Source organism: Anastrepha ludens, chromosome 6 (genome assembly GCF_028408465.1).
Source record: "Anastrepha ludens isolate Willacy chromosome 6, idAnaLude1.1, whole genome shotgun sequence".
Classification (NCBI taxonomy): domain Eukaryota; kingdom Metazoa; phylum Arthropoda; class Insecta; order Diptera; family Tephritidae; genus Anastrepha; species Anastrepha ludens.
Genome location: NC_071502.1, coordinates 120,485,847 through 120,504,942, shown reverse-complemented (window position 1 = coordinate 120,504,942; position 19,096 = coordinate 120,485,847). Strand labels below are relative to the sequence as shown.

Below are 19,096 nucleotides of genomic sequence, written 5' to 3'. Positions count from 1 at the left end.
GAATTTATTCAGACAGATATATTCTATCTCTCTCTCTCTCTCTCATTCTCGCTCGGGTAGCTCGCTCTTTCTTTGTCTGCCTTGAAAGTTTCACATCTGTTATGTATACTACGCTACACGCACTTATTTTCACCAACCTTTGAATTGTCAACTCATTCGGACGATTGTTTCTACACAAAAAATCAAGAATTGTACGACAAGTTGCTCCTAAAGATCAGCTATTTTCATAATAAGTTTCAATAATTTTAACGCGTTGCTCCATCGTGTAAAATTGTATAACTATCTACTTGACAAATGACAAAGATGACATTAAAAAGGTACCGTTTTGAAATTATCCCCCATTGGCATTTAGGCGTCACTTTTAAAAGACCCTTTGTTTACGTTTGCACGTAAATTACTAAAATAATTATGCCAATCACACTCGTTCCAAAGTTGCTTGTTTATAAAACGCATTAAATACAAAAATATCAAATAAAACAGGTCGCAATAATTTTGTTTTTATACTTGTGTTATGAAGATAAAATGCAATAAAAGAATTTGGTCGCCTCTACAATAGCCACACTAATGAAGCAGGTCTGGGTACTCGAATGTGTACTGTAGCATTCTTTTTGCAGGAAATGAGGTCATTAAACGACAATAAAATAATGAAAGAGTGTCGCTTTTAGTAGCACAAAAAGCAACAACAACAAAAATAGCCACACTTTTGAATCAAAAGACAAAGAACAGAAACGCCACTAAGACGCAATAAATGGAATATTAGCAGAGTTTTAATGAAGCCTATAGCTTAGGCATGGGTTGGAGGAATAACGGAATGAGAAAAAGAAAAAAAAAACGGTAGGTGTAGCTCTTAGAAGCAATGAAATGGTAGCAGGTCAAGTTTTGTCACTACTCTGTTGAAGGTGGCTGAAGCTTAGAGCAGCATTTCGCAAAATAAATAGTTGATGTGCACTCAAGAAATTTTTCTTACTTCTGTATATTTCTGAACAAACACTCAGTGTCACTTGAATATTCGTGTGTATTTTTGTTTTAGTAATATTTATTTATTAAAAGTTCATTCACTATTTAAATGATCGTTAATGACATTTTAAAACATTCACATTTTCAATTACTGCTGATTACACAATAGAATTAATTATATTTTTTGCGAACAGCTGACAATAACAAACCGCCTACAGCACTCTCAGCTGACCTAGTGAGTAATGAGTGATGTTCGAGACCAGCGCGACAATCGGACGTTTTCAACTCGCCCAAGCAGGTGGCCAAGGTGAAGCTGGTTTCTAAAGTTATTAGTTCATTTTGAAGTTGCTGATCGTAGAGACAGCTTCTTGGTAGTTTTGGAAATTGTTTATTTATAAAAAGTACTTTGTAATTAAGTATGCATATAACAGAAAACAAGCTAGTAAAAATTAAAATTTAATGAAAATTCAACTTTGTGCGAGAGTCACGTTAATAGCCTGGACAGACGGTGGCGTTAATCGACTGTGGTGGACTAATGACCTAATTCGGAATTTTCTCAGGAACACTAGACTTAATTCTCATATTGTAATTTAAGCGGATTAGGGGAATTTTCGATGGCAACATTGCAGAAAAATGACACTTAAAACCTTGTAGCTGTCCTTCGTGGAGTAGTCTGAGCCTAATCCCTGCACCCCCTCACATAGAAGTTTCAAGGTGTATTCTTTCTTTTTGCAATTACATTTACACATTTTAGCACTGCTAACCTCCAGTGTGGATGCGTGTGCTAGCAAGAGACGTGTGTGCCCTGCACAGCGCACGCACAACAATTTTTTCTTTTATATGGAGGAAAAGCGCAACACCGTCATGGAAAAAATTATAAATAATTAACGGAATTTTTCAGCAGCTTGAAACTTGCACTTCATTATAATAAAAATCAATAAGCTATAGAATTGCGTATCCATAAATTTTGTAGAAATTCTCACTAAAAACCATTGAATTGAGATGTAAATTTTGTGTAATTCTTCTAGTTTTTCTATACAATTTCCCATTTTGGATTTATATGGTTTTTGTCAGACAATGAGCTATACTTTTATGAAAAATAATGAACATTCAAAGAAGAAACAGAAAAATATTCAAAACTGGTCAAACTGTTGATGTGCTATCACCATTTGTTGCGCGCTGTAAGTTCGTGCCTATAGAAAACTCAACAAGACAATGCCTTTTATTGTTGTGCGACAACCAACCAGTAAGCATGAAGTAGTGCGACTTTGTTTCATGATCGATACAACTAAGGTGCATTGATAAATACTAAGTAAGTAAACTTCCGCGAAAATTACAACAAAAGATAAAAAACAAGTAAAGGGGGTTCCTCTTTATGAAGTGGCTTTTGCTAAAGTGTTATAAATAACTTCTTCTTTAAATTACATGGGTTTTACTGGCTATTAAATGTACAGCCATGATGTAAAGAGTACAAATGTGACACCCATTTCATACCCTCAGTGAATTTGAAAGAATCGTTGTGTGTGTGACGTCGCACAAGTGCAACTTATTCGTGTGTTGTTTGTGTAGTTTCTTCTTCTTCTTCTTGCATTCCTCTACGCTATTTCACATTTCTCTCACGCAAATGCACCAGTTTCATGTTACGCTTCTCTGATAGGCGCAATATTGCATGGTATTCATTATTGGATGCTATCTGACAAACAATAAAGAGTTTTTTCTGCAACTCTTGAACTATTTACATTGCTCACGCTATTTCTAATGTCATTCTCCAATCGATATGAAGCAGTGTTGGGCAAGTTTAGGTGAAGTTGAGATAAACATTTTTCTCTTAGAAACGGCAGCATTAGCAAGTGGTATACATATGTATATTCCTGAAAAAAATTATGTTATTCATGTAACGGTGTTTTTTTTTTTGTTAGCTGCTTGAGAACTCTCGATATCGAAAACTATAGTTTGACCACTGAAAATGGCAAACTGTGCATTGCAAACTGCATTTCTGTTCAGTAAAATTTAGCAAGTCATCATAAATCGTTTAACGTCAAAAAAATCTTCCGAATTATGGAAATTGTCTTTGTAAAAAAAATAATAAATAAGTCGGTTCGCGAAGATCATAGAGCGAAGGGTTGAAGAAGACACCGAAATGTCGATTCATCATCGTTCTCAACTTGATGGTCTCCGTCCTTCGACTAGCTGGAACATTTTTGAAACCAAATTGATCACCGTTTGCGTCGCATTTCTGCTGATTGGGATTGTTGTTGTTGTTGAAGTGGTTGAGTATTTCCACTGAAATAATCCTAATTAGTGACCAGCACCACTTGTCCCCGTGTGATGATGTTTTTTTTGTTCTAAGTCAGATCCAAGTATAGCAGCAAATTCTTTATCACGATGTCTGAGATCTCATTAATTTGCTGCAAGAAAGGCTTACCGAAGGAGCGGAGTCGTGCGCTAGCTAGCCCTGGACATTCACGTAAGTAGTGGAAAAGACTTTGCTTCGCCCTTTCTGCTTGACAGCTTCTGCAGATAGGATTGAAGGGCAGGTTGAGTCTAGCTGCATTTTTCCATACTTTCCAATGGTCTGTAAGGGTTGCAGTGATGCGTCAGATGATTGGGCTTACTTGGATTTATTATTCAGATTTATTGGAAAAAGTGATCAAAAATTGAACTAATCGAATGGGCTCGTAACCGCGGCGGACATATTTAAAAAAAAATACCAATACATTATCTACCAGATTATAATTAAAAAAAAAAAAATTATTCCAAAAATATTTCTGCATTGCATTATCAATTTGAATTCTCAAGTTCTTAAAGAAAGTGAATTAGTCGACCTGTTTAGAACTATAAAAAAGTGTAATATATTTTTGTATCCGAAAATTTAAAACCAAAAACAAAGATGTATAATGCCCACCTTAAACAAATATAGCATGGAGAGAAACTGCTGTAGTGGTGGTGGGACTGCCGTCAGCATGGAAGAAAACGATCGAAACTGTAACTGTGACGCCCTACATCGTTAAAAGTTTATTGACTGAATTTTATTTATTGCTACAATTTTTTGCTTTTTCTGTTTCTTTTTTATTATTAACAGCAAAATCAATGAAAATATGTATTAAAAAAAATTGTTTATTTATAACATTTGGAATTAATAGTTTGACACCGACTTGAGAATCATATTTAAGGTCAAGTTGAGAACCACAACGTTTGGCCTAGGCAAAAAATTCACGTTTTCTTAAGAATGATATGCTTCTCACCTGAAGATGCTATAAAATATCTACGTTGGAGCATTGAAAAACCACTTGGTTCTTAGCTTATACTCGAAGGCAATCCCAGAAGTAAAAAATTCATTGGGTCTGACCATGCGTAGTATACTAAATATAGCGCACGTGACAGGAAATGCACACTAAATCGCCAGATTTACTATAAACTCCGTCAGCCTGTGATGTAAACTAAATCAAGAAAGCACTTCTCAGCACAGACACCCCTTCTCATAAGAAACACTTATTAAACAACACTTAAGACGTTATCAAAGTAGAGCACATAAGCGCTTTGGCATTTCAAATGTGAGGCGCTTAACAACACTTATCTCCACTTCGCATTCTTGATATACGAGCATATTTTTTTATTTGGCAAACAAAAATCACCGAAAAGATATTGAGATTATAATTTCTTCTGCAATGACGCATTAAATATTTTTTTGCTTATATCCTTACCCTATGGATATACATACATACATACTCACATATAAAATACTGCTGCTGAAATTAAAAAAATCTGATAAGACTTGAACAAATTGCAGTATAGCGACTCGTGGCTATCTAATAATAGAGTCACAAATTAAATAGTGGCGGTAATTTTTAATTAATTTTGACACTTAGTAGCCTACATTTTTACAGAAACTTTTAATGAATCATTGTGCATATGGAAATTAATTGCGGAAAATACAGATCTAAATCTTTGAGTTAATTTTTATATTTATTTACATGTATTGGGGTATTTTCAATTTAATTAATATAGTTAGATTGGTTGGTGGTCTATTGGAAAGTTACACAAGAACAGAAATAGTTGCGTAAATACCAATTCGAAAAACATTAAACGCTTTAAAAGAAAGCGAATTCTTGCAGATCTCAAAGTATTCGGAAGATCTTACTTTGCACTATAAATAAAATAAATTTCTGGGGCACTGTTTTTTTCAAAAAACATTTTTCCCAGCAAATACTTTAACAGAAAGATAAAAATGTTTCCAAAACATTATACCTAAAAATTCGTTTTAAACCATAAAGTAAATTTAAAAAATGTTAAAAAGAGAACTGAAAATATATATTTCACTTCAAAAAGCTCCATAACAGAATTTGTAACAATGAGTAAATCTCAAAACTATTAATTGAAAAAAAAAAATATGAAATTAACTTTTTATTATACTCAACCCTACAAATAAACCAATTTTCGAGAAAAATTTAAGGCGATGTCCGAAATGCTGCGATCATTTGAAATGGAATCGCTAAACTCTGGAAATTTTAATTTTTTATTTTTTTGCCTGTTGCTTGAGAACTGCAAGTAATTTTCTACCGATTTTGAGAAAATCGGGATTGTAGCGTAAAAAATTATGTTGTTGTGCATTTTTGAAAATTTGTACCGACTGAATCCGATCCGCTAAAAACTTTCTAGAGTAGTCAACATAAAAAATCAACACTGAATAAAAGGTCAATTTGGTTGTCAAACTTGGACTTGTAAAAGACGCATAGCCGGAAAATTGGGAAAAGACGACAGAGATTTTTTAAAGATTACTTTGGAAGAAGCATAAAAGTTCTCTAGAATGCGTAGACACCAATTAATCTTTTTTCAAATATGGAACCTAAAACAAAATTCGCAAAAAAATTTGGGAAAAAGGTATAAGTAGCAGTAAATTAAGCAAATTATAAGATATAAATAATAAGATAATATCCCGTACCACGACAGGCGGTTCTACGTTACCGAAACGACCCGGATTTATATCCGGCCAAGGACTGTCACTTCATTAGCATTCCCCGTATGTAACTATGGAGAATATTTATGCTGCTACAACAACATAATATCCAGTACAATCCGATCTACATGCATACAAGGTGGCGCGAAATTAATCATCCAATTTTGTTTTTCGTTAACTTTTTTACTAAACAAAAGAATGATTTTGCTTGATGGAAATCTTTATTTTGACCTTTACACGTTCCATTGTACATATGTTTGTATGCAAATAGTAAGTACAAATATGCAACTTTTTCTTTCCCTTACAGCAAGCCCTGACCGACCATGCGTAAATTCTGCGTTCTTTTGCGAACAAATGACTCAACTTCTAATTTGGCACAAGCGATTTTCGATTTCGGGCTTACTTTTACACACTTGTAATTTTTTTAAATATGTGTATGTGCACGCACTAAATATTACTGTGCGCTCGCGGCCGTCACTAAAAAAATTGAATATCGGTAATTTCCCAACCACCTGTTTGACGAATTAATAAAAAAAAACATAACCACACAACGATGCCAATATTGACGAAGCGGCGCAAAGATATGAAAGAGGTAAATAAAAGGCAGAATGACGTCACCGCAACAGAGAGCAAAAGAAAAGTGGTGGTGGAAGACCGAGAGTAACTATAAATTTATACGAGAATCTAAATATTTATAGACTTATGCCTGCGTGCATGAGCATGTATTTGTTACTACTCGTAAGCCAGCATTCAAGTTTGGCGTAAGCTGGAAGAAGCGTGACTTAAAACAGAGAAACAAAAAACGTTTTGTAAAGTATTTGTTAATGCGTTAGTTAAAAAAAGCGGTTAGTTCATTGCAATGGCATTTCGGTCAATTTATATTAGATACACTGACGTTCACAGCCCACCTGCATAGGATAGCCTCAAAAAAACTAGTTTAAGAAGAAATGTGACTTATTAAAACTGGCTAAGAAATTAGAAAATCTGCCCTGGAAGTAACTGTTTTCTTAAAATTTAACGTGGCCACTACTTTTGATTCTTTTTGTGTTTATAGCCAATGTGAAGTGAAGATTTTAGCCAGAATTTTTACTATGATGAGCGCAATATTTTTTTGATGAAATAAAGCTTGAAAATTTTAATTTTACATAGAAGTATTGAAATTTATTACCAATTTGGCTTCTTCTGTTTAATTTTTCAACATTAGCTGTTTCCATATAATTTCCAATAATTTATTTATTGCCAATATAGAAATTATGGATTTATTTTAAAAATAAAGGGAGGGAGAATTCTGCCATAGAAAACTCAGTTAACGTTCCCTCTTTTTTTTTTGAACTTAGAGTTACTTCATGCACAGTGATCCAAGTATTTTGTCGCAAATTGTCGTAACTGTTTTTAGAAATATATAGATTTGTAGGATTGATTTGATATGAAGTAAACTGAAAAAATATTGTGTAAAAAACTAAATAGCTTTGAAATTTACTTAATGTTGAAAATTTCGGTATGAAGCTTTTCAAAGTGAAATATGAACCGAATATATTTTTAAGATTTTTATAATTTTTTTTAAAGAAGTAAACTTTCACTGACTCACTTCGCTTAAGTACTATTTAGCACTAATTTGCTGTACGTATTTCAATATAGCCCGAAAAGTTATGGGGATCTCACCTGCAAGGATTCCTGTGCTTAGTCTCAGTTATTTATAAAGAAAACAATGAAAATACTTTTGAAAAACATTTTGAAATTGAGAAAAAAGAATTTTTTTTTTTAAATAAAAATTTTGGAAAAACAGGAACTATTTTTAAAGTACATTTTAGCCAAAAAAATTAAGAACAAATTGTAAAAATGTTAAAAAGAACAAAACACATATCTCTTTAAAGAACTATACCAAAGTTTTCCACAATAAGTAAACCTCGAAACTATTAATTTTGCAAAAAGAGTTTTTCAGTTTACATCTTGTTATATTCAAACCTACAAATAAACCAGTTTACTTGTCACTATGTTACCTACAATTAAATCAATTTTAAGAAGAATTGACGACAATGCCCAAAATGCTTGGATCACTGCTCTTGAAACCGCTCTGTAAATACAACTCGACCATATTGGTCGATGCCTGAAAGTAACTTATATGTGCAACATGTAACGTACTGCAATGCCAGAGAATGTTAGTGCCGTTCATTCCTTTCATTTCATTCCATTAACATTCTTTAGTAATGCTCTAATATAACTAACACTGTTAATATAACATTCTCTGTTAGGCCATCAATGTTGAGTGAGCAGAGAGGTACTAGCAGAGGTATTAACAGAACTATGGAAAGCATTTTGTACTTGCTCAATTCTGTCAATAGAGAATTGGTGGTAAGGTCTCCAATATAAGATTAGCAAATATTGTAATTAATTCTAGTTTGTTGTTGAAATCAGCAGATGGTCTTGAGCTAGTGCTGTTCTTTTATTCTGACATTTTCTGTATATTCATATGTTTAAAATAAAACATGATTCTGGTGGTAAGGACTCCAAATAAACACACACGGCACATTCTAATGTAGATCGAACAGAAGCATAAACAGCAATTTAACGGCTTAAAGCTCTGCAAAGTTCGAGCAAAGTAGGCTTTAGATGGAATCACTCCATTCTGAGGGCGCGAAACTCACAATTAAGTACAAGATAAGTTTACATTTTATAGTTGTCATTAAAAAATATGTGTATATACTTTTTTTAAATCGTATAATATTTACCCATTTACCTATATTGGCTATCAGCTGCGATATGCTGCGTCTGTGGCGTCGCAATTCATGCATTCGACTATCGTCTATTTTCTCTGTCTCGACAGACATCATGTCGGCGATTATTTAGCAATTTCTTATTTTTTTACTTTATTTTTCCTTACTATTTAAATTGATTCATCTGTAAAAATATGACTTTAAATCTTAAACACTATGACAATTTTTTTAATGCTGATAACACTCTTTACATGTATGCGTGTGTGTGCACAAGCAGTTGTCAATTCTCTCACTAAAACGCTCTGCTCGGCTCTTTTTCGCGCGTTAATTGGGCACTTTCGCTTTTCAACGTCCGACATGAATTTTGCATAGCTCTTTTGTTTGGTCTGATAATATTTACACTAATTATTGTGCACGAATAGCTATTTTTATTTGCAAATTGGGCATTTAATTGGATTTTTATGTGAAACTATTTTTGCTAATATAGTTGTGTATTTTCCGGTAAATTACTTGGTGGCACCTTGAAAGTAAACTAATATCGCTTCGAATGTGTGTTGTGTTGCGTTGGAGAACTGGGTTTTTCTGTTTTTTTAATAAACCTTAGTACTGCGTATACAAAATCATTCAAAATTAACACTTTCCCGAGGTTTTTTTTAAATATACAATCAAATATAATAGCTATTTGTAGTAGCCCGCCTGAAAAAAATACACTGACTGGGATAAAGAATCGACAATTTTTTTTTGTCACATGTCTGTTGACAGACTGTCTGTTAAAATTGCGTTTTCGCGATTGATATTTTCGTTTAACATTTTTTGCTTGTAAACAGCTGATTGACAAGTTTCAATGATTTTTTTTTTAAGTATTTTGATACAGTGTGTTGGAGGAGGAGGAAAAGGAGATTCCTTAAACAAGTCCTCAAGTGCTACTTCCTTGGGCAGTACAATTTTTGTCGCCTTTTTGCTTTTCAGTCTTTCAGTCTAGGAAGCAACTGCCACGTGTTCATTGCTATTAAATAAATTTACTGTTATTATTATTCATTAGGAAAAATTATGTATATTAAATCTAATTGCATACACCAGTGCCAGCTACAATAGTGTTAAATAAATATTTAAGGAAATATTGTGAAAACAAAATGGAGTTTATTGCGACTGCCTATATCGTAACATTCACATTAAAAGAAAGTTTCAAAAACGGTTCTTAGCCTGTTGATATAATAGCTGAAAAGCACTCTAATGTTAAAAAAAAGCAGCGCTGAATATTTGAAAAAATTAAACGAAATTAGTTCTCGAACAAACACTAGTTATATTCTCAAAAACAAGAAATGTTGTGCAAAAATCATGTAATCTTAAATGAAATCTACACGCAAAATATTGCTCAGATGACAAGGGAAACTTTCAAGTATTTGTTCTTCATTCAACCTTAATTTCAACAAGAGTAAATCTCTATAAAAATTTTACTCTTAAAATTTACTCTATAAATTTTACTCTAAATCTCTATAAAAATTTTACTCTATACTCGAATCCTAGTTTAAAATTTAGAAATATACTCAAATAGTCTAACTATAAAATTAGTATTACTCAAAAAAATGTAATTTTTTAAAACAAATGATTCGAGTGTAAAAAAAAAATGGGGGTATTGCATGAGAAAATTTTTGTTACACAGTGAAATTATACCAGCACTTGAAATTTGTTTACCTAAAGGAAAAAATTAACAAAGTCGTTCGTTTCATTCTCGCCAATCGCGCAATAATAAACACTTGAGAGCGCATTTCTGCTGGATTAGGCATAAAAATATGCATATAAATATAATTTTATGAACTGCCACTCTTTTATAATATACTCATAATTTTCATTTCTTTTTTGTTTTTGTTTCTACTTATAATTCACACGTGGCAAGCACAACACAGCAAAAATTGGCGAATGCGTAAAAGCAATGTAAACAGTTGCATAGCTGCCGGCTGCTGCTGCTGCGCAACAAGTGACTGGGCAAAATGCAAGAATATCTTTTATATATTGGAAAAACTTTTGAGAATAAGATTAGCAAATATTTAGATACACAGTCAGCGACAAAGGAAAGAGTTCGCCAAATATTTAACGCATGCTCGACATTTTTTCTTAGACTCTATCAAAATTCAATGAGCTACAAAACAGTATACCTGAATTTTATCTAAAGATTCTGAGTAAAAAGTAGGAAATTTCGATGAAAATTTGCCGAATTTTTATAAATGTTGTCCAAAATTTGATACTTTGCGTGACATGGTTTTTGTTGTAGTATGAACTAACTATTTTTTTATAAAAAAAGTATGCGTAATAAGATGTGTAATGCCGACGACTCAAAAGAAAAAACTTCTCATCTTGTTCCAGAAATTTGAACGGGTGGTGAACATATGTAAATTGCTGTCAGCTGTCTTCCAGTATATTTATGTATTTATTTCCTGTTGATATTGTGGCATTATAATCAATAGGAAAATATTACTTGATAGTTGTAACTGGGTGTAATTGAATGAAATGTATTTAAGCACTTTTAATATTTGAATAAAAAAATCGAAAGTGTCAAAACTTGTCAAAATATGGTGTATTTTGACGATGGCTGTAAATTGTTTGGAAATGGATGTGAAACTAAGGAGATGTTGAAACTGAGACTCAAAGTCATGCAAAACCTTCTCTGAAAGTGTACGGGGCTGTCTAGAGGAAATGCTTAAACGCTGGTAGACAAAATTTGAAAGAGCTCACAGCTTCAAGGCAATCAATAATTGTGAAATAATAATATAATAAACCCAATGATTACCCACCTCCCGGCAAACCGACCCGAGGGGATCATTTGATGAAAGAATCATTTTTGTTCTGGGCCAAGAAAAGCAAGAGTTTGGAAAGAGTCGAGATCTAAAAAATGTTCGACTATAAAAATATTCATCAACAAAATAAAAACTTAGAGACATACCAAACGTCAATCATTTATTGAAACAGGGAAGTGTTGTTTTTTTGGTGGTAAAAGGCGTAAGTAAAACAATGGAATCAACGCCGAAAATCTATAGATATTTCGATTAAAGAGTTACGTATGAAATTTAAACTCATTAAAAAGAACTGACTCGATTTTTTCAAATTGTCCGTACATATATTTTTGTTTTATTTCAGTTTTTGAACGCCTAAATATTGTGCCTATCCAAATGAGAGCACCTGAATGTACATGCAGCAGCTGTATACCTATGAAACCGGAATTTTTTTGAAGGAAGGAAAATACTCGGCGGAGAATATTGTATTCAGGTAATTTGTGAATGATATAGAGAATAAGAATACAAGTTGTTAACCAGTCAACGACGAACTCTTTCACATTTTCGTATTTTTGTAAGAAATGAAGGATAACTCGGCAAGTGAGTGCTGCAAGCAAGTGCTAATCTTATGGAGGGAAGTGTAACGAAAAAGCTCCATGTGGCTAAGAAGTACTCAGCTAAGCGCTTCTAGTATTTCCTTGGTACGCGGGAATCACTTTGTATTAACTCTTTCTAAATGCTGCCCGTTTTTGGAACAAACCATGGTGCATTACGGTTAATAGTTGTTGGTGGTGCTGAATTGCAATAGTTTCGCCTGCTTTTAAGTGTTCACACCAGATTACTTAAATAAAGTCATAAGAACTAAAGCACAAATCTTGACATAGTTAGCGCAACAAAAAAAGTTGTTGTTGTGAGAAACTTGTAATGTGAACTCTATGTTGCTAGCAGAGGTCAAAATCATAAAACGAAGTAGTGAATGTTGCTATTCGAAAATTCATAAATTTGTAACCAGCGCCTTACGCGCACATGTGAATTGCGGTTTCATGGGTATTCAGCTGGTGAGTGAGTTTGTTGAGAGAACACAAAACCGCTTATTTAGCTCAAGTGAAGGCTCTTAATACAATATAAACAGCGTAACAGCTGTTTAATTATATTGGTACTACCCGGCTTTTATCTGATAACAGCGGTTTTTTTTTATTTATTTTAAATTTTGCAAACACGCTTCAAAAGTGTGGCCATACATATTTAATATACCATTTTAGGCCCTGGCAGTTGGTGTGTTTGTTTCAAGTCGCGTTAATATTTGATATTAACCTAGTAAATAATAATAATAAAAATATTTTTGTATGGCTCTTATTGAATATTGAATCTACTACTATTTAGTATTTATTTTGAAATTTAACTTTTTTACCTACACGTACGACAAGACAGTGTAGCCCCATAAAATATGTGGGCCTTTTGTAGATTTTTTTCATCAAAACGCAAATGTTTTCCTCAAGAGCAATGAACCATATTATCTCAAGGTTTTTTTTTTTTTTTGAGTGATTGAAGTTGTTACCTTATTTTGCGTTTTGTGGATTGACAATATTTATACATTTATAAATAGTCATAAGCATCTGAAAGTTCAATTACTGGCCATGATTTGGTGAGAGTTTTACATATTTGAAATACATGAAAATATTTTCTAACAACTAGCGTTTATGTAGTGGAAGTTGTAAAAAAGCGATTTATTTTCTTGTGACCGACATTGCGGTGAACGGCATAAATGTGTTTAGTTGAAGTAAAATATAATCTAGTTCTTAAATATTTATTTAGTATTTAATTATTTTTCTTTTTTAAATATCGACTAGTCCAAATCAAAATTTCGATTGTTAATAAAGCGTTCGTTTAGCTTTTCCATTATAAAAACAGTTTGCTCAGGAAAACAAAGTTAAAAAAAAATTAAATAATTAAACAGAAAAAAAATGTTAGAGAAAACTTCAAATAAAGAAAGAAAATTAAAAAAAGGTAAAAATTGTGAAAAGAGAAAAATTGCGAGAAAGATAAAATATTGTTTTTTATCTCTTCTTTTAATTAAACAGAAAAAAGAATTTTAAAGAAAATTGAAAATAAAGAAAAGCAATTAAAAAAAAGGTAAAAAATTTAAAAGATAAAATCTTCTTTTAAGTTTACAGTAAAAAGATAAAAGGTTTTTCTTAACTTTTCTTATCTTTTTTTTTTAATTTTCTCTCTTCTAAAGAAATTTTTTTTAACTTTTTTATTCCTTTTTTTAATTTACTTTCCTGAAGAAATCTTTTTTTAACTTTCTTCCTCACAAAACAATTGTTTTCCAGAACAAATTTTTTTTAAACATTCAATTAAACATTTTTTTTTTTTTTGAACTTCTTACTTCACAAACCCATTTTTTTCATTTTTTTATCTCTTTTCTAAATAATGTTTGCGAGAATAATTTTTTCATTAAATTTCTTTCTTCAAAAAATTTTTTTTCGAACTTTTTTTTATCTTTTTCTAAAATTTTGTTTTTGTATATTAAACATATATTTTTAACTTTTTTTAAAGTTAAAATTCTTTTTAACTTCTTTTTTCATTTTCATTTTTAAAACTTCGTTTCCTGAAAAAAATTTCTCTTCAAACATATTTTTTTGTTCAAAATTGTATTTTATTTTTTCTTCTTTCTTTGTTTCCCTGAGCAAATTTTTCTTTCAGAACGCAAATTTACAACTAGACTCTTATGAACTAAAAAACGCATATACATTTTCGAAGCAATTCCTGTTGCATTAAATCAACAACTTTTATAGCATTTTAAAATATACGAATTTTTTAGTTTAATAAATTAATTTTTATCAATTTTTGTATTGCTGTGCGATTTCACTTTATTTCCCTTCTTTGTTTTTTTGTGTTTTGTTTTAGTGTCTTTTTTGTTTGTTTGCCTCCTAGTCACAATATTTTTCCTACTTTCATCGCCACGTTTTCGCTATTTTCGTGCGTATTTACACTTTCAGCGAACTGGTTACCGAATTTCGCTCAGTTTTTGTATATTTTTGTCATTCGTGTCGCCACCACCAACTTTCTTTTAATTGCATTTGCACAACTTGCTTAGACTGTTAAATTCCTTTGTTACACGGCAGACGCACTAAGTAAACATGAATTGAATTCAATGAGTGGGAGAAACAAAAAAATAACTCAAAAAATGGCGACACGAATTATTCACGGGCCTTCGCATTGGCCCAATTTTAAGCACTCAAGCAGGCATTAACCCATTTAGAAGGTCGACATAAATTTGACATTTTTTCTTTGATTTTATTCTTCTTTTGCTTTTTTTTTTTAATTTTTCAAAAACACATACGGCTACACTTTGTATATACGCAACGGCGCTTATGTTCGCACTCAGTAGTTATCGTCTGTGTAGCATCTCAAGCTCACACTTTTTGTACTAATTTGCTCCCGACTTGTTAAGCGAGCAATTACTGCGGCCACCCAACGCGCACTTTAGGCGCCCACTATTTCACATAAACGCTACCAGCTGCTAATTATTACTGACACTAAATTATGATAAGTAATTTACGAGTATTTGGTTACACATCCGCAATGTTGCACCGATAACAAGCGAGCTGCCGAGAGCAAACGAACGAGAACCAGTGAGAGAGGACGTGATTGCGGCACTTCTCTACGCATGCAATTAATTAATTTTTGTTGTTACTGTTTAAGTTGAGCCTACAGGAGGCAACAACAAAAACGCAAAGCACGCACGAACATTGAATGGTAAAGAAGAATTAACGTAGCCCGTCTAGCATCGATAATTGATTCGTTGATTTGCCAGAAATCGAGCTTAAACGGAGTCGAGTCCACGAACCGCACACTTCAACGTTGCTTTAGTTAATAATATTAACTAAATATTTAAAAGTGGTTAAAAGCGATGCGACAACAAACGAAGCCACGAAGCTGGTGTTGGCGAGTAGGCGAAATATTGTACGTACATACAAACATAGACGTAAGTAAACGAAATAAAAACAGCCAACTCAACTCAACGGTTGAAAATGGCAGACAACGAGCTGCGATTAAAGTGGAGCAGCGCACGAAGGTGTGCGAGGTGAAGGTCGGTGGTGGTGCTGGTGGTCGGAACCGAAGTGATAGTGGACACAGTGCCGGTGGCTGACGGCAATAGCGAGATAAAGTGGCAAAGTAAGACATAATAACAAAAATAAGAACAAATACTATAGTAATAGTAGAACAAAATGAGCAATAACAACAACAACCACACCAAAGACAATGATAACCAATATGTCACCGACGAGTCGGTGACGACAAATTGCGCTGCTTGCAAAAACAAGTATACATAGAATAATAAAAATGAAGTGGATAACAAAAACCTAGCAAAAGTATAAAAAAATATGAATAAACAAAATAAGCAGAAACTTGGAAAGAAGTAAATATAAGCACGCTGCGCCATGTGTATGCAAATTAAAATGGAAGTCATGCATGCTAACGGGTTGGGAAGTTGCGTTTGTTGTTAACTGTTAGTTTTCATTATTCTTAACTGTTGGCTTCGTTTCAATTTACGTAAGTATTAGTGTTCTACTGTTCTTTACTGTGCTTTTGACTGAAATCTTTATTATTGTGGCTATTTTGTTTAACACTAATATCTTCTTGCTGGTTTCTTATGAGTCTTCCGACACTCACAGTTAAACAGACTCTCACATTACAGGGTGTACAAAATGCGAATTTATTGTATTTTTTATTTGTTGATGAATTGATATCTTTTGTTTAATATTTATTATATTTTTTTAGTCTCAAAATATATTCCAAGGTTTTTGCACCCTCCCTATAGTTCCAAAATCTCTACCTGCAATCTTTCTTCAGCACAATCAAGTCATTCAGTGTTGTGCTGAAGATCAAGGAACTGTTAACACGGTGGTGAAAGCGTTAATTTCGGAAAATTACCAAGGGTGCAACGTAAACCAGAATCTTATTAGTAATTAGCCTTGCAGCTCCTAATAAATCGGATTGATGTCTCTGAGGGTGCATACTTGAATTTTGGCGGCTTTTTAGACATAATTTGCTGGCACTGGGGTTCGGAAAGCCGATGCAAGGTTTTTAGAAAGGCTAGGTACTGAACATCACAGACCTCGTCAAATCGATGAAGATGGGCCCTTTTTGTGGATCCTACTTAATTTTTATAAATAAGCATGGGGTTTGGATCACCTTATGGGTGTGGTTGAGAAATTCAAGGGTCTTACAAAAGACGCGCCTACTGGTTGTTTAAAAATAAAAAATGTAAAAATTTAGATTCTTTCAGGTTTCACTATTTGAAATCAAAATACGGCTCTTAACAGTTATTTGTGAAAAATTATACCATTTAAATGTTTACCATGAAGATGGCCTTTATCGATAAGTAAAATCCACCAATCTATCGTATAAAATTGTGCATCTATCTATTTCACAAATCTTAAAGATGAAAAGAGAAAAAATGGTACGGCCTAAGAGTTTTTCACTACTGACATCTATGCGTCACTTTTGAAAGGCCCTTTATCACTAATTGAAAGAATCTCTTAATTTAGTTTTGTAAATTAAAATAAAAGTCACAGTAGATAACATACCTGTGATCTTATCTATAAGTTATTAATAAAAACAAATTGGCTTCTACTCGTATGTAACATACATTTGTTTTTTTTTTTTCATCTAGAAAGCGTTAGGTTTTATCTAAGCAACTATTGGTTTTGAACTAACTATCAGAGGCGATAACGATTTTTTTTGTTTTTTTTTTTTATTATTCTTTTAGTATTTTATTAGTAAGTTAAAATTTTCTATTTCACTTCTAGTTATGTACAGATGTATGTACTTACATAAGGCCAAACATTAAAAAAAAATTTTTAAAATTAGTCAACAAAGAAAAAATCACTTACATTTGTCGCCATGACATTAAGCGAAATTATTTTATGACGGGTGGGGCCATATCCTCCTATCAACTAACAATATAATGACAACTAACAGTAATCAAACCAACCTGAACAGCAACAACAAAAACCAATATAAAAGCGAACGCACCCAAAAAACGGCAAACTAAGTTATCAGCAAATATTGACAATGAAAAAAGTCTGCAGTGCTGTTGTGTTTAACTTTGTACGAGTTGTTACCGTTATAGAGTCTATCATTAATGGCGTGTGCGCTAAGCTGTCACTAACACCGACGCGTCTAATGGCACAATGACAAGTTAACCGCTGAGATTGGCGTTTGTTACGGGCCAAATTTGTTTTTGATGGTTTTGTTGTAGTATTGCAAAATATTATTAATAATAAATAATAATAACTTACTCATAAGGTAGCTTCAATGAGTTTCATGATATATATGTTGGTGCTAGTGGAAGACGGTGAATACAGAAAGCGATAGGTTGGTTTAATTTTTTTTTTTTTTTTTGTTGGAGTTTAGACGCCTCCACATACAGTCTGTGTCAGAAGAACAGATATATTGTAACTTCAAGATATATTTCGTTCTGCTTTTTGCTGCGTAATAGTCCCACACAAGAGCTACGACGCCAGTGCTAACTCAGATTAGTGTCGTTCGAAACTTTCCCGTAAACGCAACCAAACCAAAATGAGTGAGAAGCACGCGAAGCGTTTTGAGGCGGTATTTTTTTGCACGCATTAAAAAGGGCCGAAATTATCTTATGCCGCGGCTGCAACACTAATTAAAAAATCAAAAAAGGCTTTTGTAATGTGGAATCAGCGATATAAAGTGTACACACATGTTTATGACTAATCCGAGCGCGGTTTGAAGCGAGTGACGCAAAAAAGTAGGATAAAGTGATCGTCCAACTTTTTAAACGGGATTCTTCTTTGCGACTCACCAAGCACGCGACTGAGGACGCGAACATATTCTACCTCATCTTCAAAACCACTGCTCTCAGAAAAACAACAAAATAGGAAAATAGCGCCACAGTAATGGACTGACCTTCCCAGTCCCCAGACGCCAACCCCATTGAAAACGTATGGGACTTATGAAAACGCATCTTTGCGCAAAGCCAGTCTATGATTTAAAGCGACTCATGCGTCAAGTTCCCAAAATCCGGTCCTCTTTGTCGACGAGCTACGCAGGAAAGCTGGTTCAAAGCATGCCGAGAAAATGTAGGTTCTACTCGACAACGATGGATTCTACACGGCTTATTGAATAATTGCGACTCGTAGTTTTGTACATACTTTCATGTAAAAAAATTAAATATGTATCTTTTATACTTCATGAATAATCGCGGTTCCTTTTTTCTGGCACAGACTGTGTGTAATATTAATTCGACCATTTATATACTTTTTTGGTGAGCGAAAAAGAGAAAACATGCAGTCGAGCAAAATTTTTCTACTTATCAGTTTTACTTATCAAAACTTTTGATTTAAAAGACCAAAAAAAAGTTAACCAAATTATTTTATTAGTTAAGCCACCAACCCTTCTCGCTAGTGCCCTTTAATTGTAATATTACACTTTATAATTATAATTTATTACAACGAAAATTATAATATATGTATAATAATAAATGCCATCAGCACCAACAAGTCTATTAACTATTTTGTAGTTAAAAATCTTATCGAATTCCTAGTCAAAAATAGCAAAACTGGTATATTTTTTGCCTTTATTTCACTAACCCACTTCAATTTATTTAGTTTAATTTATTTCAGTGCCACCTGCACTCCCCTTCTCACCCCTCCGCT

The 19,096-nt window shown here is 33.0% G+C and overlaps 1 protein-coding gene across 8 annotated transcripts in view; it reads right to left on the bottom strand.

Moving 5' to 3' along the window:
- The window catches only part of LOC128868579 (phospholipase D2), a 62,690-nt gene that overhangs the window by 29,059 nt on the left and 14,535 nt on the right, over positions 1-19,096 (bottom strand). For 2 of the 8 annotated variants that reach the window (XM_054110835.1, XM_054110836.1), the window contains exon 2: positions 8,652-8,812. The exons of the other annotated variants lie outside the window; for them this stretch is intronic. In XM_054110835.1, coding sequence (XP_053966810.1) covers positions 8,652-8,745 — 94 coding nt within the window. In that variant the 5' untranslated portion in view covers positions 8,746-8,812. The remainder of the gene's footprint in view (positions 1-8,651; positions 8,813-19,096) is intronic. 8 annotated transcript variants of the gene reach the window in all.